Source organism: Hydra viridissima, unplaced genomic scaffold (assembly GCF_058129835.1).
Source record: "Hydra viridissima isolate aposymbiotic clone 2 unplaced genomic scaffold, HvirCarnegie_v1 scaffold_3, whole genome shotgun sequence".
In the NCBI taxonomy this organism is placed as follows: domain Eukaryota; kingdom Metazoa; phylum Cnidaria; class Hydrozoa; order Anthoathecata; family Hydridae; genus Hydra; species Hydra viridissima.
In genome coordinates this window covers 4822841-4844257 of record NW_028324302.1, presented here as the reverse complement: position 1 = coordinate 4844257, position 21417 = coordinate 4822841, and the positions used below count along the sequence as shown (strand labels likewise).

General features: G+C 30.2%; 2 protein-coding genes across 2 annotated transcripts; both read left to right on the top strand.

Moving 5' to 3' along the window:
* The first annotated feature begins 3699 nt into the window (after positions 1 to 3699).
* LOC149890691 (cystatin-A-like) lies at positions 3700 to 4952 on the top strand. The gene is made up of 3 exons (XM_090083582.1): positions 3700 to 4307; positions 4395 to 4496; positions 4618 to 4952. Exons 1-3 carry the CDS (start codon positions 4188 to 4190, stop codon positions 4747 to 4749), a joined length of 354 nt encoding a protein of 117 aa, XP_089939708.1. The 5' UTR covers positions 3700 to 4187; the 3' UTR covers positions 4750 to 4952.
* A 9658-nt stretch (positions 4953 to 14610) lies between these two features.
* LOC145202443 (solute carrier organic anion transporter family member 4C1-like) lies at positions 14611 to 21334 on the top strand. The gene is made up of 10 exons (XM_090082264.1): positions 14611 to 14884; positions 15963 to 16154; positions 18570 to 18785; positions 18898 to 19040; positions 19223 to 19619; positions 19756 to 19933; positions 20028 to 20175; positions 20277 to 20491; positions 20615 to 20832; positions 20918 to 21334. The coding sequence occupies exons 1-10, from the start codon at positions 14734 to 14736 to the stop codon at positions 21010 to 21012; spliced, it is 1953 nt and encodes a 650-aa protein (XP_089938390.1). The 5' UTR covers positions 14611 to 14733; the 3' UTR covers positions 21013 to 21334.
* Positions 21335 to 21417: the final 83 nt, after the last annotated feature.

Sequence of the window (21417 nt, the reverse complement as noted above, 5' to 3'; positions counted from 1 at the left end):
AGTTCCATCAGAGCCTCAAATTTCATGAAAACTTAGGTGGTAAAAAAAGTTAATTTTAAACCGGATAGGTATAATAAACCCAGAAACACCATAATTTTAATTTTCGTTGAAGGTTTCACATCTTGCTTCCTTGCATAATTACTTTTTTTTGATTCTTTATAAAGAATAGTATAGTGTAGTCTTTGCTTGCTTTGTGTACATAGCTGTTTTTGCCCATGTCGTTGTCTTATCTTTTCCAGCGTATTTGTTTCATTTTCTTGCTTTTCATCGCCGGGTTCCTTAAAACCCAGTTCTTGTTCGGACGCAGAATCGTGTTCACATATATAATTGTGTCTTCATTACTGTCATATCCCCAATCTTTTCGTCATTCTTTTCCTTTTCTTGCAGTAACTCTTTGATTGTTACGTCAACATAATTATGCATAATCTGTAAAAGATAAAAAAAAAACTTTAATTCACCATTATAATTATAAATTCAATACTTAATTAGTGTAATTGATTATAGGCAAAATATTCTATAATGTACTTGATCACTTCGTACAGGTTTAATTCAAAATGCGAAAGACAACTGAAGTTACTTTGTATGTTAACTTTACATGTCTTCGAAAATAGCCGCAAGAATTTTAATTACAACCCGTATGATTTTTTTGTAAAAGTAATAATTGGTCTCTAAAATCATAGTCATATGAATATATTCTTATGACCGTGGTAAAATACACCAACGCGAGAAATTAAGGGTTAAAAATAGCGCCGGAAAACTTGTCATAGGAAATATGAACTTTAGTTCATTTGAAACTGGGTAATCAATATTAATCGGAATCCGCTTTCAGTGTATCGAAAGTTATAATCCACGCAAAAATTTCAAATAAAATTTACAAAAATTTCAAATTGGAAAATACTGAAATACTCTTTATTGCTATTTAAATATACTTTATTGTTACTGATACATGCTTGTGAATTAAAGAAAAGCATATGTTTTTTTAGCACATTTAAAAAGTGAAAAGGGAAACGAGTTGAAATATCAGTAATTTTACTTGGTTTTTTAAGACTCTAGCTTTTCGTTTATCATAGCTGGTTTTACATCTTTAGCTTATAATAAGCAAATAAAGTAATGGGAAAAAGCAAATAAACTAATGGGTTGCACGGGGATAAATTATTTAATTTACTGATTTAACTTTTTCTCTCTTTAGTTGGTTCCATGGTTCTCTAAATGGCCAGGGACGGAAGGTTTGTGAGAACGTTAATAAGTAAGAATATTCCCATACTCGAACCTTAATGAATGGGTGGCAAAAATTAGAGTTTCAACTGCTTTTCTTTCTCCCCGTTCGACAAGCAATGTGCAGACTTTCGATATGGTATTCATGCTTCCTTTGAATCTCTAAGCAAAGTTCATTCTCTATAAAAAGCCTATTGAGAAGTAGTTGTTTGGTAATCCCAAACGAGTTGTAAAAATACTCCTGATTTCCTGATTCTTTTGCAAAGTCCATCTTTATCCTGCAACAGTTAAACTGTCATAAATGGTTTTATAAAAATACTGGTATTTATTCATTTGCTTTGGAATATTAAAAGACTATTATCGTTTTTGCTCGTTTTTTCGTATCACAAGAATTTTACTTTGCCGATAGAGTTTTTGAGTAGTTCGAGCATATACGAAAAACATACAAAAGAAATATACGAGAGATAAGAAGTTGAGCCTCCTCGGCGTTTCATCAGAAACTTTTTCAATTTGTTATTGTTGATGTTTGAAAACTTCGTTCAGTAACAAAGTGCATTTGTTATTTGCACGAAACTAATCAGTGGAATATTGGAAATGCACTTTGATTCAAGCGAACTAAAGAAAAACAACGAAGCTTGTGGTTTTGCTTCAAATTCTTGAATGAAATATTATTGTATTATCGCATGTTTTAAATGGTGAGCTTCTAAATGCAAAACCTCTTAGAAACGAAACAGCTATATTTAGCAGCAAGATTAAATTGGCAGAAAAATTTACCAATAAAGTTAATTTCCCAAAATATCTTTTTTTTGCTAACACTACTTTTTATTTCTCTCCTCCATCAAAGAAATCATCATTCACAAAATACAAGACTTTTTTTTTTCGCTAAAATTTAATTTTTTTAATAAATTTTTACTGCTCAGTGAAAACTTGTAAAAAGTTAACATGATATCGGGTTATTTATTTTTGTTTAATTTCGTTTTTGCACTAAAAATGTAATAAGCAGTATTGAAACCAAACTCTTTTCAAGAGCAAGAGGGTGAGCAGATGCAAGAGGTTTTTTGCAAAGAAGGTTAAAACCTTCCTTTTCACTAAAAAAAGTTTGAGAGAAAAAAATTTAAATCAGCTTGAGATTTCGAAGAAAAATTGTTGTGATTCATTTGACATGAGTCAAATGAATCACACTTTTTTTGAATGGCGTTTATTTAAATTTTTAGCATTTTAATAAGTTATTGAAGTTTGTCTGCGCGAACAACAACAACAACTTTGATAAATGATGTTGTTGAGTTTTTCTTTTGAAAATTTCGATTTTTAAAAAATATTTTTGAAACTAAAGGCTAAATCAAGTTTGCTTATTATAATAACGAAGTTCAAATGTTTCCAGCCTTCTTCAAAATGTCTGAATTAGTAAAAAAAACGTTCGTTGTTAAATCATCTTTCCAAACATTTTGAGGATTTTAACTGAGATTTCATTAGCGCAACAAAATCATAGCAAAATTTTTTTTTTTTTTTTTTTCTCTTTCAGTTTTACATTTAATTAGTCGTAATACAATAAAGTCCGTGATATATGCTTTCGTGATGCAATAAAATCCGTGATATATAGACTAATTTAAATAAAAACTTGGTATCTGATAGAAGATCTAATGAACTTGTCGCCCGAACCATAAAAAGTTATAATAGAATGTAACTTAAGCCATTAATAAATATAGACAAATAAAAATTACAAAATCAAATGAAAAAAATAAGTTTTTTTCTTTTGCGCCATTTTTACTCGAGTTAGTAAATCCAGAACTGAGAATAGTATTTGTAAAAAAAAAACTCTTTAAAAAAACTTTTAAAATGTCGCGAACGTTAAAATAAAGGTGACATTAGGTCAATCAAAAAAATTAAGAGTTGATTTATCTCAATACTATGGTCATATAGGGCAAGATAAATGTGAAAAGCGAAAACCGCAGCGCAGATTTCATAAAAAAATAATGTTAATATTTCCTCATTTAAATAATCGTATTTATGATTATAGAATTGAGCCACTTACATCTATTAAAAGATAAAAATAGATGAAATTATTAATTTAACAAAAAATAAAATATTAAGGTATAGATGGGAATTTTAAATGAAGTTTGAACAAGAACCCGTCATATTATTGAATGCAGAAAAATCTGCGGTCTTACTTGTGTATAGCATCAATTAATACTTCATGATTAATCCCGTATATGGACATTTAATATACCCACAACAATATAAATTTTGCTGCTCGATCTAGTTGAGCACCAAATCTTCCGAAAAAGACTGCGAAGCAGGCTCCGTAATACTTAAGCCAAGTCAAAAAAGAAGATGAATAGAGATTCTTGTTTATAAGTATGAAAAAAAGATTTTAGGGCAAAGTATTAAACAAAAATGTGTTTTACGGCACATTTTATATGGCAAAACTATAATTATCTGTATATGTATATATACATATATATATAAAACAATTCTCAGTTAAATTTTTTTTTTCTTTTTTTTTTTTTTTTTTTTGTTTTTCTTTAAAATTGATACTTTACATTTTTAGCTGTTTAGGTTTTTATTGTTGTTGATGTCATTGTTCTTAGTTTTTAAATCACATTTTAGTTATTTTGAAAAAGGACAATTTTTTTTATAATGTGAATTTGTACAAAACAGATGGGTTATTTGCATACTCAGTCATTTGCTATTTAATAATATTAAATGACTTAATATTTCTTTAATACTAATATCCATACGTAGTTAACAAGCAATTTATGCACAATTAACATAAAAGTTAGGTAAAGATTTAAAAAGAAACTTTGTTCCTTTGTTTTTCCTTTTTTTTTTCTTTTCATTTTTGACTTTTTGTTTCTTCTTGTGCTGCTGAATTATTGCACAGTCTGTGTATATAGCAATTTGTCAGGTTTCAAGATGAATGTAAAAATAAATAATTTTATTTCATTAAATACAGTTTACCAATATAATAAAAGATGGCGGACACAGAATGTGAATGCAATATTGGAATACCAAGTCAAGAAAATTACCCGATTGTGGGTGGTTTAGCGGAAGTCCAAGAAGCAACTATTGAAACTCAGGAAATCATTGAAAAGGTAGATATTTGACCAAGTGATTGTAAAAACATTGAAAGCGACACCTTTTAAAGATCTTTAAAAGTTTTTCTATGCGTTACCTTTTAGATTAAAGAAATTGTGCTGGCAAAAGCCACCCAACCCATAGATGATTATCAAGCTATATCGTTTAAAACCCAAATTGCAGCTTTTCTAATTTATTTCATTAAGGTAAATGTATTTATAAAAATTTATCAAAAACTTTTAATTAAGAATATTTCACTAATTTTTCTTCTGTATTTCACTTCTAAAAAGATCGAACATTTTATCAAATTATATTTGCTAATCACAGGTGCGCACTGGTGAGGACAACTTCATCCATCTTCGAGTACATGAAATACCAAATGGCGAAAATGAAAATTTCTTAGAACTCATTGAGATTCAAGAAAACAAATCTAAAGATGAAGTCCTGGAATATTTTTAATTCTAAAGTTTGTTTTAAAACAGTTTATCATTTTCCTTTGTAATTTTTTGGTGATATTTAAGATGTACCTAAAGTTGCGTTGAAATCTTCTGATTTCATAAAATCTTCTGATTTCATAAAATGTATAATTAATTGTATTTACATTATTTGTATATTTACTCACTAAATGTTTTAAAAGAAAATTAGCGAAAGGTTTATCACAATTGGGAGAAGTTTTTTTCGTTGTAAACCGTAACTATTTAGTGAAATTAAAATTTCCTGATTAATTTTCACTTTTTTATTTTAAGTAACATAAACTAATCAATTTCAAAGAAAAGTGAGTTTAAGTAGTAAAGTTTGACACAACTTCAAATTCATTTGAAACAAAATGTTTTATTAAATGATCCATCTGCTGAACTTCAAGTGAATTTTTTTAACTATAAAAGCAGTTAAAAATGAAAAAACAAAATGGTTGTTAAAAGAATCATTTAGAAACTTTATACTTTTTTAACTTTCAAAAAATAACTGAGTTTAAGTCAATAATAATGGTGAGGCAAAACTTGTAGCCTACGTAAGTTCAAAGAAATAAAAACTCAAAAAAATTAAACAATTAAATTTATTTCAAAAAAAATGAAAGTGAAAAAACTTACAAGTAACTTCAATAAAAAATGATAATAATAAAATACTGAGCTTGCTGTTAGTCATTTCAGTTATATCAAGCTTCAGGTTAAAATGATCAGCCTAAGGCATCTGTCGATGTGTAGAGAAATTGTGTCTGCAAAATAAACGGAACAGCCCCTTTGGAATGAATTGGAATCCAGAATGCGTTGCAATAATTACACGTTTCATTCAAAAATGCGTTCATTTGGCTGACTTTTCGTAACAAACTGGTGAGACTATCGAAGTTCTTGCAAATTGAGCTTTTTTCTACATACATCTAACTAGATTTAAAATGTCACTTTTTCAACTTTTGTTTTTCGAAACTGGTTCATTTAAGGCTCTTAATATAAAGTCCTAATATTTTACAAGCAATTTTTAGTCAAACTGAAGGCCGAATTTAAAAAGCGTCAGCGTTTTTTTTCTCTTAACAAAGAAAAATAACGAATAAATTACTAACTTTTAAATCAATCATTTGGAATAAAACTGAATTTATAATAATTTTGCATTGGCGTTTAGTTTTTCTGTTTTTAACGAATTATAATAAAAATGACCAGCTTCTATATCACATTTTTAAATTGAATTTTCTGAAGTTTATTAAGAAAGAACTCTGTATCCATTTTAAACAGTAAATCTTTTGTTAAGATTTTTTTCATACATAAATTTTTTAACTAAAACTTGTTATAAAAGTAAATTCCACGATTTTGATCGAATTGGAATTCTGGGTAATTTCTTGAAGGGTTAAAAAAAAAAAACATGTCAGATACATCAGTTGTTTTTTTTCTAGAAAGTTACAGCTTTATCTGCTACTGTTCGTTAAAAACCGAAAAATCAAACATGATAATTAAAAATAGCTATAAGTCTTTTCATTTATAAAAATCCGCTCATAAAATCGAGGCTTATTTTGCACCGTTAATGTACGCTAAATGGTATTTCATTCAGAAACTTGAGTTAAATCTTTTATTTTAAAAGAAGAATGTCAATCTCTTCGAACCTAAATGGAATTTTGTTTAAGAATTCCTTAGAAAAAAACAAAAAAATTTTTCCACAATAAACTTAAAGTAAATTTACGTAGTAAAAGTAAAAATTTGATAAACGAAAGAAATATTTTATGGTAAAGTTACTTTTTTTAGGCCCTGAGTTGTTTTATAAGAGGATGATAGAAGTGGCCTTTCTGTCAAAGTGAATATAGAAAAAATACAATTGTAAACTAATATTCGTTTGAATAGCTGGCTCCTTCACGGTGACGATACTCTGAAAGTTTTAGTAACTTTTAAAAGATGGTCAAGTTTAAGCGTTGCAGAAATTTCATTAGGAACCAATTCTTTAAATGGTTCAACTCTTTTAAAAAAATGGAAGGCATAAAAATAAAATACGGATTTAAAAAACGGATGGAATAAATATCTGGAGGGAACATGTTCACATGTATTTTAAATTAAGAGAATTGTTGCAAAATGTGATTGAAAATAAAAGCTATTACAAATATTCAAGCCTGAAATTTGCATTTGGAACTTGTATTTGGTCAAAATTATAAAATCGTAAAAGATAAACCACCTGTGAATTGTAGATAACAATACATTAAAAAAATAAATAAATAAATGTAGAGAAACAAAAGATGCTTCTTAAATCACAATTACTAGAACTGAGTCAAACAACCAGTTTTTTACTGACCAAAAACAAAATGAGTTTCACAACAATCTATAAAAGGTAATTTTAAAATGTAATGTTAACTGTTTTAAATCAATCGGATGTAAGGACAATTGTTTAGAAAAAAATTAGGTTCAATGCATCTCTGTATAACGTGTTAGAGATAAAAACACCAAAAGGATTTAAAAGTTTAGCACTATTTCCATGGTGCTAAAAACAGTAAGCTAGACAATATTATTGCATAAAAAATTTCTTACGATAAGTATTGCAAACATTAAAATATTACGAAACCTTTTATGAAGTCATCAGGCTACGAATTATTTGTAACCCTGTGGTTTTGATACTTGAAAAAAGCAACTTATATTACAGGTGCTTCAGCTGATAGAAAAATTGTGTTTAATAACAATTATGGAATTAAAGAAGTAAAGTGAAAATAAGAATGCATTCATGTTGACCCGGAAGATGTATGTTTTATTGAAAAAAAAACTGTGCTTAAGGCTCCCCAGCTTTAAATAAATAAAACTTATGTTAAAGTGTTACCATGGCTATAAAACACGGCCGGTTTTGTTGCTTTAAAGGCCAAAAATTAGTGGGTTGATTTGATAGTTTTTAGCTCCCGTAAAAACTATTAAAACCTGGAAATGATTACTGTATGAAAACTTTAATGTAGTTTATAAACTTAATTTACATAATTACTCATCACATATGTAATTTCCTTTCTTATGTTCTTTACACAGAAAACCATTAACAGTTGTATGATATGTTTTAAGTCTCAACAAGGATTCACGTTTCATATTAGAAATAACTTAATAATTGTTTATAGAAATAAAAATTTCTTTACAGTGTCCAAAATTATGAACCTTTTACAATGATAATTGTCTAATCCTTTAGAAGGTTTTGTTAAACCACCCCGTGATAGAATTTGAAGGTACTCTGTTGAAACTTGATTGAAACTTAATGTCAGGCATTTAGCACAATCACATTTATCTACAAATACTTTTTAATGTAAATAATAGTGGTGATTTCTTCAGAGTGACACAGCTTAAGCTCCTGAATATCTTTGCTAAATTTTTTCAATTTATTAAAAGGTCTTTTTTATTGATGTTTAATCAGATTTCAGATTGCTTTTACAACTATTGATATTGAGGATTTTATACATGATATCTTTTCAGAGCCTTAAACTTCACGTAAACCGACTAAAACTCTGCCACTACTCATTTGACAATATTTAATGAAATGCCTTTCCAACAGAATCGGTTTGAAACCGGCTAGTTAAAACATACTTACACACTTCTGAAAATAATCTTCTAGCAAACTTTCAGTACCTTTCAGTATTGTAATTAATGCTAGAAGTTTTAACAGACAAAGTATATTTATTACATCTGTTAAACTGTACATCATTCCATTCATTGATCTATGTTACAAAATCTCAAAAAAACGGTAGCTTTTTATAATCTGAGCTGCATTACTAATCTTATAAATACTATCTTCAAACTCAATAAAATCAAAAGGTTGAAATACAAATTGCTTTGAATTTAATAAAATGTTCCTAATATTTTTTAAGAAATGAACAATATGCAACAAAGAATCTGAATACTGAAATATTTGCATGATTGCAAATGTCATCATAGCTAGCACATTAAAAGATGACTTATAAGAAGTTTCAAATATTTCTTGCATATGTGTACTAATCAATGAGCCATATACTTGAAACTCTGGACAGACCTTAGTAAAGGGAATCAACTCTTTTAAGCTAACCACCATAAATACAATATGCCAGAATAGAAGTTACCATTACCATCAGCATCCAATAAAAACAAAAATCCTAATACTGGATTAATCCCACCTTTTGAAATAAACTTTAAATGGTGGACAATGAATGAAGTGGAAACTCTTTCAATAACAAAGTATAAGCCTGCTTTGATGCATATCTGTGCATCAGAGAAAACTTAATTATTTGATTTGAGTATATTGTAATTTATAAATAAATAAATCTTATGCTATTAACAAAATTCTTCTATTTTTTTCGGTTTCGGGGGATTTTAATTTGTCTCCAGTAGATTCAATAAAAAAAGAGAAAAACTTTTCTAAGCTAAATAAACAATTGAGACAAAAAAAAAATCTTTTGCGATAAAGTAACTTTACTGACAAACAATGTAACAATAATAGAGCCTGTCACTTCACAGGAATCTGAATATAAGAGCTTGGCTCGGATCACTAACATTGTGCTGTCACTTCCCTCTTCATGTGCACCAGTGGAGCGAATCGTCAGGATTGCTGGTATGTCGAACAGAAAGAACATGACTTCGGAAAGCTTGAAAGCCTTGTATTTATCAAATGCAACAAGTACATTTGTTAACATTGCGTTGACTTTTAAGTTTTACCAGGTTAATGTTATCATGTGCAGACATTTCTCGATTTTGTGCAAGCATTTCCACTTTTTCCAGGTGAAACATGAATTAAATGATTCGGTTTGTGCAGTGTGTGTGCACTAAGAAATAGTAAATAAGGAAAAGCACTAAATGCTTTTTTTTTAAAAGGACTATATCCACTTGTATTAACTTAAATTATATTAACAACAAGGTTATACGTATTTGTGACGTTTTTATGTGGTGTTACAATTGCAATTACACCATGTAACAACATTTTTGTTTATGTTAATTTTTTAATGTTTCTTACATAATTTTTGTATGCTGATTTCAGTGGTACCATTGGTTTTTCTCTATCATCAAGATTTCCTGAGAAAAAGCATAAAGTATATTTCGGAGTTTTCGTATATGTGTAATGCAATTAAAACATTATATATATATGCTGATTTTAACTATATTCGTGTGTTTATTTTCAGTTTAACTAATTACAACTGTTACATGAAGTGGTGAATATGTCTAGTAGATCCTGCAAGCTTTGTCCTGACTCATTCTGTTATGTTTGTGGTTACTATATTAGTCCAACACAAGCTAAACATAAGATTGTCAGTGGTACAAAATTCTTTACTGCATATCATGCTTATTTTGGCATGGCTATGGGAGATCAGGACAAATCGTGGACACCACACTACAGTTGTGGTAGCTGCAGATCAACTCTGGAAGGATGGCTGCGTGGAATCCGAAAGTCAATGCCCTTTGCGATTCCGAGAATATGGAGAGAACCGACGAACCATCATGATGACTGCTTTTTCTGCATTGTTGACATTTCAAAGTATAAAAAACCGAAAGATAGGCTGACTCTAGTTTATCCAAGTACACCATCTTCTATTGGACCAGTTCCACACAGTGATGAATTGCCTGTTCCTACTCCACCTCAATCCGAAGAAGCAGCTGCATATCATTCTGAAGTAGACTCACCGGATGAACTCAATGATGACTGTGATTTCAGGGAACCGAATGATTCACCTCATTTCCCTATCCAACAAGAACTTGATGACTTAGTACGAGATTTAGGTCTCACTAAATCAAATGCAGAACTTCTGACATCACGTTTGAAAGAATGGAATTTATTAGATCCAAGCTGCAGAACCTCGAAATACCGAAAAAGACATGAAACATTCGCATACTTTTATGTAGTATCAGAATCACTGTGCTATTGTCATGACGTTCGTGGTCTTTTCAATGACATTGGCATTGTTCACAATCCTGAAGAGTGGAGATTATTCATTGACAGCTCAACAAGAAGTCTAAAGGCAGTTTTGCTCCATAACGGAAACCGATTTCCTTCGATTCCAGTAGCTCATTCCGTTCATCTAAAGGAAGACTATAAGAACGTGAAGTTGTTGCTTGAGAAAATCAACTACGACAGTTACAAGTGGGATGTATGTGGAGACTTTAAGATGCTAGCATTTCTTCTCGGTCTGCAAGGAGGATACACAAAGTACTCGTGTTTTCTTTGTTTATGGGATAGCAGGGCTGCAAACCAGCACTTCACAAGACGTGAGTGGCCAGTGAGAGAACATTTACAGCCTGGTTCGCACAATGTTATTAATCAATCTCTGATACCTGTTGAAAAGATCTTACTACCACCCCTTCACATTAAACTTGGTCTTATCAAACAATTTGTCAAAGCATTAAACCCAGATAGTGCAGCATTCCAGCATATTCGGCAGATGTTTCCAAAGGTGTCAGATTGAAAAATTTCAGCAGGTATATTCGTTGGTCCACAGATTAAAGTTATGTTGGCATGTAAGGAGCTTGAGGACAAAATGTCTGCTGTTGAAAAAGAAGCATGGACTGCATTTAGACATGTTGTTCATAGCTTTTTAGGCAACAATAAGAGTGATAACTACAAAGAGATAGTGGAAAACTTAATTGTACGGTACGCAGATATGAAATGCAGAATGTCAATAAAGCTGCATTACCTGCATTCACACTTGGAATTTTTCAGACCAAATTTGGGTGATGTGAGTGAAGAGCACGGGGAACGTTTCCATCAGGATATTCTTGCAATGGAGAAAAGATACCAGGGCAGATGGGATGCAGCTATGATGGGTGACTACATCTGGTGTTTGATACGCGATGACGAGAAACTTCATAAAAGAAAACCTCGTTCTACTGTTCACTTTTAGTGTTTTTTGAGATTGTGAGAGACTGTTACAATACAATATAATGTAACATGATTGCAAAACGATTTATATTAATTATATGTTTAATTGATTTTTTTTTTTTTTACGACCAAACGATTGATGCAATAAAAAATCCAATGTCATATTCAGACTCAGCATACTCAAATTAATTAAGAAACATCAAAAAACTTTGATAAACAGAAATTTTTTTTTTTTTTGTTACATTGTGTTATGTATCTTTGTTTGAATAAAAACGCACGAAAAGTAATGAAAAGTAAATGTAATTGTAATGATGTAATTGTAATATGTAATGATGTAATTGTAATATGTAATGATGTAATTGTAATATGTAATGATGTAATTGTAATATGTAATTGTAATATGTAAAGAAAAGTAATTGTTATTATATTTACATGTTTTGTACTTATAATTATAATTGGGTTTGAAGTAGTTTATTATAACTGTAGTTTTAATTGAAGATTCTTCCAAAAATGGTAATAGTATTTGTAATTGACCTTAAATTAATCGACCCAAGTCTTCTTCAAAATGATCGATACTTATCGCAGAGTTTTCTTTAAGGATCCAATTAGCTCAGTTGACAAACTTAATCCAACAATTTAAAAGATCTAGATGATTGCTATCAGGAAAACCAAAGACAGTTTCATATGGTGCATGGTCGCTGTTACTGGAGCATTCTTCAATCTTTCGCAAGTGTTTTATTTCAAACTATCACATTAGGAATTTAAAGGAATGAATGGCACTACTTTTATTTTGGTTGGTTGAATCTACACCAATTGCAACAAATTGGTTCTCAAGCACATGCTTTTATTAAATCAATCTTTTATATCCTTATTATGCTTTGCTTTGCAGGTTTTTATAAATTTTTTGCTTTGATCTCTCATGTTTCTTATTGTCCAGAGCCAAGCATGTATCAGAAACATTATTGTAAATAAAACCTGCACCCTTGGCTGCTTTCAGTGTTTCAGCAGCTATTAATGCAGCTGCTCTGTTACTTACACCAAATCCAAATGCTGATAAACCAATATGATCTACATTTAGGGTTTTTAAGTTGGAAATTTTTTTGGTTTAATGAATAGCTATTGTCTTTATCAGTATCAATATTATATGAATCCAATTGCATCTTATGATATAGTACAACTGAGATCTGTACACTCCCGACACTCCCTTTGATTTGTTCTGCTTTCTTTCTTGATATCATTTCTGCCTTTTATTTTTATTAACTGCTCCTATATGAATTTCACTTTTACAACTAACTTTATCCCTATGATCTTAAACTGAAGTTTAAGAACAGGAATTTTAATTTCTTTTGAATATTTGCAAGAAATATGAAGATTCTAATTGCGTGGTTATGATTGGATATTTATAACACGTTACGTAAAACTTTTTTTTTTTTTTAATTACGTTATGATCAGTGATCTATTTAGAAGTTCCCTTACTTAATGATAAATTACATGCTTTCTTCAAAATTATTTACAATTCTGTCATTTCCTCTTTTACCAGAGATCTTTCAATGAGGCCCACACTTTCTTAGAAGTTTGTCTCAATATAATGTCATTTCTCAATCTTTTCTAAGAAAGAGACTATATTTTAAAACATCTTTTAAAATTAGCAGTTCTGACTCAAGAAATTCGCTTCTTGCACCAATTAGCTTAGTTGATTTACAGCTAAACTTATCACGAGTTTTGTTAGCCATACTTTATAATTACGTACTTACTTCTATAGAATATGCAGATGTACTACTATTTATTGAAAAAATACCGAAATAAATTAATAATGAAATTGTCACTTATGATCTTAATTGACAAATAAAAATCTACGGAACGCGTGTCATTATCTTATATTAATAACGCGTGTCATTATCTTACATTAATAATTTAAAATTCAAAAATTATCATGGTTAATAACCATTGGTTATAATCATTTATGGTCCAATATTGACGTGTCAGGGGTCAAAATAAAGATAATTAAGGACGGAAAATTGACGTAGAATGGTTTTAAGATGATAAGATTAGTAAAAATTTTTAAACATGGCGTAAACCTAATATATCAAAGCTAAAAACTAGCTGACTAGTAACCATTATCAATGGTCAAAAACATTTTAAAAATTGGCTCACCAAACCTTAACTTAGGGCCTGTTTATATGGAAAGCGGGCTGGCTCGGCAAACGAGCCAGCCCGTTTGCCGAGATCTCAACGTCATCAATATTTTAACTTCATTTTATTTTGCGTTTATATGAATAAACGAGCTGGCCCGGATAGCGATCCGGGTTAGTTCGTTTATTCATATAAACGCATAATAAAATTAAGTTGCAATAAGGACGACGTCGAGATCTCGGCAAACCGGCTGGCTCGTTTGCCGAGCCAGCCCGCTTTCCATATAAACAGGCCCTTAAAAATTTTCAAAAATTGACACATCGTAATAACGGTACCACTTAAACCTCGTTTTGAAATTTGCGGATGTTTATTTATAATGAAGGATTGCTCGATTATATCCGTTAATCGCATTTTTTAAATTAACAAATGACGTTTAAATATAACTTTTTCACATTAAAAACTTTTGTTTTAAACGCGTAAAGTGTTCTTTTTAATGAACTTGAAAAAACTCGATTTATTAACTTAAAAAACTGGTATAGAAATTTGTACTTTATTCGTTATTTTCGTTTTTATTCGTTGTCAATAGAAAATCCAAACGCCGATCGTTGGTTAAAAGAAATGTTACATTAGACTCGTTCTTTAAGACCAAAGTCTTTTTGATAAAAAAGTCATAATTTTTATCAAACTATAAAAGTCATAATATTATTATTTACATACAAAAAGGGAAAAATTAAAAATTCTTTTTTCAAATCATTTACTTTAAAAAGTAGTTGACCCTCTTTACAAAAAATTCAAACTTCTTGGTCTTTAGTGAAGCACTCAATACAAAAAAAAAAAAACCTTCCTAAAGGTCGTTCAAAAAGCTAATCCCAATTGCATTTATTTATTTTTCAAACGAACGTTACATAAGTTTAGTTGTCTTTTTTTAAGTAATGTTAATCGTGACTTAAAAGCTCATAAAAAACAGCAACAAAAGCAAACGAAAAGTTTATTTCAAATTTGTCGAGTAAAAATTTATTTCGGTCAGTAAACATGGCTGAAGGTTCGTCACTTTGTAAAGATGAAAAATGCGACAGCAACGAAATAAGATTTGGAATAAAGTCATGGCGTCCGGATTGCATTCAAAGATTCAATTCGATTGGTTACTTTTTACTGTCGCTCAGTATCTTCTCGTTTTCTCAAGGTTTTCTAAAATTTGATTTTCAACTTACTGCATTTTTTTAAAGCAACTTTATAGCTAGCTCTTGAGTTGATCATTTTTTAAACAAAATTTTAAGGATTTTATTACAGCCAAATAAAGTCGATAAAAAAACTTGTTTGTTGAAGTTTAAAGTTTTAAAAGTTTTTTTAACGCAAAAAAATGTCTTTCAAGGTAAAAGATAATTAGACTGGACTTGTATTAAAATTTATTGGAGCATTGTTTGGAGGATTGTGAGCTTAGACAGTTTATCTTCTTAGGAAGTCGCTTTTGTTTAGAGTTGTTTTTTATGGGTATCTAATTACACTTTAACCAAAATGTATTCTTTCATTTACTTTTGTTATCTTAATTCATCCTTATTTGTCATCGTAGTTTATGTCACTTTGGTATTTTGCATTTTTTAATGCTGATGTTTTTTTATAAAGAATTTGCAGCAGTAAAATGAGTTTTAATTTGAAATTCTAGAGACTTGCATGATTTCTGAGTAAAAAATGATTTAAGTTAAAAATAAAGAAAACGTTTAATCAAATCAGTTGATTAATAAAATTTATTTTCTAATTCATAAATGAAATGCGGAAAAAAAAAGTGAATCACATGAGAAAAAATATCTATTGCTTATTAATTGATATTAATTTATTTTAATATATAAACTTTTTCTACATTATTCTGATTTAAGTTAATTAGCTTCATTTTTCTTTTACATTTAAATAGTTTTATATTTTAAACATATCACACAGATCAGAGGACAAAAATTCTCAATTAAGAGGACAATAAGTATCCAGAACAATCTACTGATCGATTACAAAACTGATTACAGATAGCTTATATATTTACATACAGATAAAAAAAAGTTCTTCGGCATATAATTTATGCATAAGATTTATCATAAGAAAATATTACTATTATTATTAGAGTGTTTGCTCCTAAAATGCAGGCTTTTTTGTTGGTTTTTTTTTGCTGTTGTTATCATTGTTTGGTAAAAATAAAGATCATAGTAATAGCGCAGCAGGGGGGGTATAACGAGATGTTTATTTATTTATTCATTACACTCGTTTCTTTTCAGGCGTGGTAGTTAACGGTCTTGTTACGGCATCAATACCAAGTATTGAAAAAGAATTTGGTTTCAGCAGTAAAACAATTGGCTTAATTGTTTCTGGGAATGACATATCAGCTCTTATCGTTGTTGGATTTGTTAGCTTTTTTGGGTCAACACGCAGCAAGCCATTAATGTTATCAATAGGTTCCATCATAACAGGTAAGTTTTTTAAAGTAAACTCAAAATTAATAGCTGCAATCAAAAATATTTTAAGTATATTTGCAGCTTTTTCAAGGTCTATCACCTACCTTTAACCCACATAAACAAAATAGGACTGGGGAAAAAATGTTTGTAGCTAGAGATGACTCCATCACATCTATAATGCCGTCGGGGGTTGTAAATATAATGAAACGCAACTAGAACTTGCTAACATACAAAATCTCATTAACTTTTCTCGGAAAACAACATTAAAAAATGACGCTCATTAACAAGAAAAAAACTTTGTGCACGCTTGTGTAGAAACAATTTTCGATATAGCAAAAGACATGGCCTCATTCTAAATACGTTAATGTTAAAGCGTTAAATTCTTGAAAATAAGCCGGCATTTTTTTAAACCTAACGATAAGTTAGGGAATTTTCCGACAAGTATCATAAACATTAGGCTAGTTTGCATAACAAAGCTTCACAAACTTTTTGTTAAAAACTGTGTTACAATAGAGTAAGAGATGCTTTACCAAAAAATAGGAAGCAACAGGTTCTAGTTACCACAACCTGATGCAAGTCTCTCCTTGGAATAATTTTCATTTAATTATTTGGCACAAAGTAACAAGTAATATAAATACTATTTAAGCATACAACTTTTTTAAGCGTACAACTTTTTTAGGAACGTTATCTGTTCAATAATAAACGAATGTTCGGAGTTTTAAAGTGGTTTACAATAGTACATTTCTTTACACTGTATTCTTATAGTCAGTGATGAACCAACAGTTGGGGATGGGCTCAAGACTCATGATTTTTATCAAATTATAAATATTTGCAACACTTCCTGTAAAAATATGCGTAAGCAAAAACTAGTTTTTACCTTTTGACTTTTAAAAAAGTTTAGACTTTTGAAAAACCTATTCAAGAATTACCGTAATCAAGTAATCGTGGTTTTGCTACGATTAAGTGGTGTGGTTTTGCTGTGATCAAATGATGTACTTTCGCTACGATTAAATGGTCTGATTTTATATGCGAAGAGATAATTGTAACGACGACCAAAGTCTACGGTTTTTTTAAGAGAAAGGAGTTTTGAAATTTTATTTTTGAAATTCTTTTTTTTTTTTTTTGATTTTCTAATGAATCTCATTGAATTTTCAAAAATTTGTTTTGTAGTCATTCAGCACTACTCTCCTCTTTGTGAACTCCATCCCCCCGCCCCAACCGAACATAAGATTAAATCCTGACTGTACCAAATCTTGACAGTTAAATTACCTAAGCAATACAATAAATATTGTACATGAAGATTTAGCAGACAAAAGTTTAACTTTAATAAGACGCCTCTAAAAGTTATTCGGCCTGAAATATAAAAACATTAAGACGAAGGAGTGAGATTATAGGGGAACATGGGGTAAGATGACGAATGGGGCAAGATGAAAACATATTATTATCTTCAAAACTCAACTAAATATGAAATCTGACTGTAGCTAAGAGGGAAGTAGATTACATCTACTAGATTTATTTATGCTTTCTTTTTATAAATATTATTTTCGGAATCAAAGATAATTATTAAAAAGGTTTTTCCTGTGTTAAGAAAAAAAAATTATCCACTTGTATTTGATTTATTTCATCATTACATCATCAGCCAAAGGTAAGCAAGAATTTCTTATTCAGTTTGTTCAATTTGGAAGCCATACAAGTAGTATTAAGCTATGATAACTTTATGTAGAATTCTGAGTCATTTTAAAGATTAAGTAGCCTAGGGGCAAGATGAACGGGGCAAGATGACTCGTTTGTCGTTTCGCCAAAGTACATGTTTTACTATAAACCTGTACTCTAATAACTTTTGTCTTGCTAAGTCATTATTACATTGCTTTACTATGCATTAAAATATTTTGTTTGACATTTGCTTTATTTTGTTGTGTTGGAATTCGTTATGAACTGATTAGTAGACTTTTTTTTTGCAGCCCTATATAAATATATAGTTTAATTGTTTAAAAAGTTACATAACCGTTTGTTTTACATATCTTATTAACTAGAATTTATGATATCGTGTTATTTGAGAAGGTAATGGTATAACGGAATTTACTTTTTTTAAAGTCGCCATCTTACCCCATATACAGGGCAAGATGATAATTTGAGGTAACTTTGGTTAATGAGTTTTTTCCAGGCTATTTTTAACTTTTATATGGGTTTTTTTATACATATGTGACGCATAATAACTTTTTTTCCACTTTTTGATAAAGTTTTACTTATTGAAACGGTTATTGAATAAGATGTAAGTGCTTTTCAAAACGTTCGTCATCTTGCCCCATGTTCCCCTGCTTAAAAACTTAAAAGTAAAAATGTTCGCCTAGAGTACATACACGTTTACTCACGTGTACGCAGAGCGTAAATATAGTATATACAGCATAACGTTTTTTAGCGACTTTTCAGGATTTGGAGCGTTAATGTTTGCATTGCCGAAACTAATTTCTGGTGATTACCAACCAAAGAACGTTAGACAAGGAGGACTTGATACCTGCAGTTTTAACAAAACATTTGATACATCTTGTGGGGGGCAATCAATGTCAGAAAACAACGTCAACGCTATGATATTTTTTTTTGCAAACTTTATAATGGGAATTGGCACAACACCTTTGTATACTTTAGGTGAGCTAACTTAAATATGGATTTTATTTTTGACTCCGAAGCATTTAGATTTTACATTTTTATTTAAAAGCAGCATATCAAAAGAATATAGTTAAAATAAAATTTTTAACAGGTCCAACCTACTTAGATGAAAATGTTCCACCCAAGAAAGCACCTATTTATATCGGACTGTGGTTTGCCGTAACAATTTTGGGTCCCGGTTCCGGTTATCTAATTTCAAGTGCTTTTTTGAGGATTTTTACCAATATTAAGCAGGTAAGTAAATAATTAAAAGAATTAACAAATAATTTGAAAAAATTTTGTTAGAATAGCAAACAAGGCATATTTCTTTCTTTTTTTTTCCATTTCTGTTTTAGTCTCAACGTGATATTTTTTTCATTTGATGTTATTTTAAATTAGTATTTTCTTGCGCTTTGATGAAATTTCTCTAATTTAAGGATGTACAGCTAACAGTCAAAGACAGTGAGTGGGTAGGTGCTTGGTGGCTTGGTTTTGTTGTTATGTTTGGCTTCTTGATGCTCTCTGGACTCTTAGTTTTATTTTTTCCAGCACAACTGCCTGGTGGAAGAGAGAAACGAGACCTTGCAATAAAGCAAGGAGACTTGCCTGCATCAGATTCGAAAGTGCAATACACTTTCAAAGGATTTTTTATCGAAAGTCTCAAGCTTCTTACGAACAAAGTTTACATGTTTAGTATAATGGGACTTACTGTTAAGTCAATATTTGGCGTAAGCATAGGAACATTTTTTGCAAAACTGCTTGTTATTAAGTTTGGTATTCCACCTGATAAAGCTAGCATGATTTTGGGTGCAGTGTTAGTTCCTACAATGATTGGTGAGTTTTTACCTAAAAAATATTTTGATGTTTTTTTGTTTGTTTTATTTTTCATAATAAATGGTTTTTTATTGAGCCAGTAAAAAGCTGCCATAAAATAATGTTAACCAATAACAAAAACTTTTAATTAATGAAGGTGGAGTTTTGGGGGGATCATTTATAATGCGCAGGTGGAAACTGAAAGTAGCGGCGAAAACCTCCATGAAGTTTTGTTTTATTATATCAGTTATCGGAGGTTTTTTTTCTATCCAGTTTCTTATTCCTGGATGTCGGAATACAAACCTCGCTGGTGTTATAGTACCATACTCTAACCAGTAAGTATAAAGTTATTTTAACAAAAACTTCAGTTTGTTTTATTTCTATTTAAAAACTTTGAAGTAAATTTGAAATAAACTATTCGATGTCAAGATCTTTTGCAAACTCGCTAAACTCGCCATGTAACTCAAATTGCACTTGCTCAGAAAAAAACTATTTTCCTGTATGTGGCTCTGATGGAATCACATATAGCTCACCGTGTTACGCCGGTTGCAAGACATTTGAGAGAGACAGAAAAAAGGTAAAGTCTTCATGCTTGCACGGGAAAATGCTTAACAACATTTTGTTTGACATTATAACTTCCTATTTAGAAATTTTCTCGAGTGTTATATTGTTTTCAAGGTAGCGTTCTTTCGAAACTGCAGTTGTGTATTGCAACCAATCTTAGTCAACACTACAATAGTAAACCATGGCTCTAACTATGATTGGTACCGTTATGCAACTCCTGGAAAATGCGACCGTAACTGCAAGAATGCATTTATATTTATTCTATGCATGACCCTTATTATAGTGACATCATTCCTAACTGGAACACCACATAAAATAGCTGTTCTAAGGTATGTTTTTTTTTTATTATTATTATTTATTTAGAAAAAGTTTGCTTTCAAAGTTGTTTTTTAAATTTAAAAAGTTACTTAAAACAGAATTTGTTTATGTTTAAATTAAAATTATTTGTTGAGATGCGTTCCAGATAACCACCGCGCACTCGCTCTTGGAATGCAGTTTATGATTATGCGTAGCGTAAGTTTTTTACCTGGACCCATTATTCTGGGTTCAGTTATTGATTCCCAGTGCATAACATGGTCGTATGGAGATTGCGGAAACAAACTCAATTGTTTAGACTACAACGCTGATAAACTTTCCTTTAACCTTGTATTATTTGGTGTTACGACGTCAGGTAATTCTAAAAACTATATTGTAAAATCAAATAAAAATGAAAAAGTAATTTGAGTTCTTCATGAAATGTTTATTTCACGTTTTAGTGATAGGTTCGATTCTCTACTTCTTGGCGTGGCGATGCTACCCTAAACTACCATCAAATAACGAAATTGAGTTACTAAAAGTGAATGACACTTAGCAAGCAACAAGACTTATGTATGAAAAATGTTTCTGCTTATAAATTTTCCCAAGATAACAAATACTTTTCACTAAATCTAACGCAAGTGCAGCTAACTCTTCCTAGGTTGTGCTAGTTCCCGAGAAATACTCTAAATTCACGTGACATCTACTAGATATTCTGCAGAACCACAACGTTTCTAGCTTCTCAGTAAAACCACAATTTATTTTGAAATGCATAAAGGTTTTTTTTGCTGTCGATTTTTTATTTTTTAGTTTTTATATGATATATAAAAAATGGATTTGTAAAATTTAATTAGAAATCTAGTAGAACCTAGCTAAAAGTTTAGTAGAAGTTTCAATCATATGGCTTTGATAGCTTAGTGGACATTTCTCTTCAAACAATATCTTTAAGAGGATTATCTAA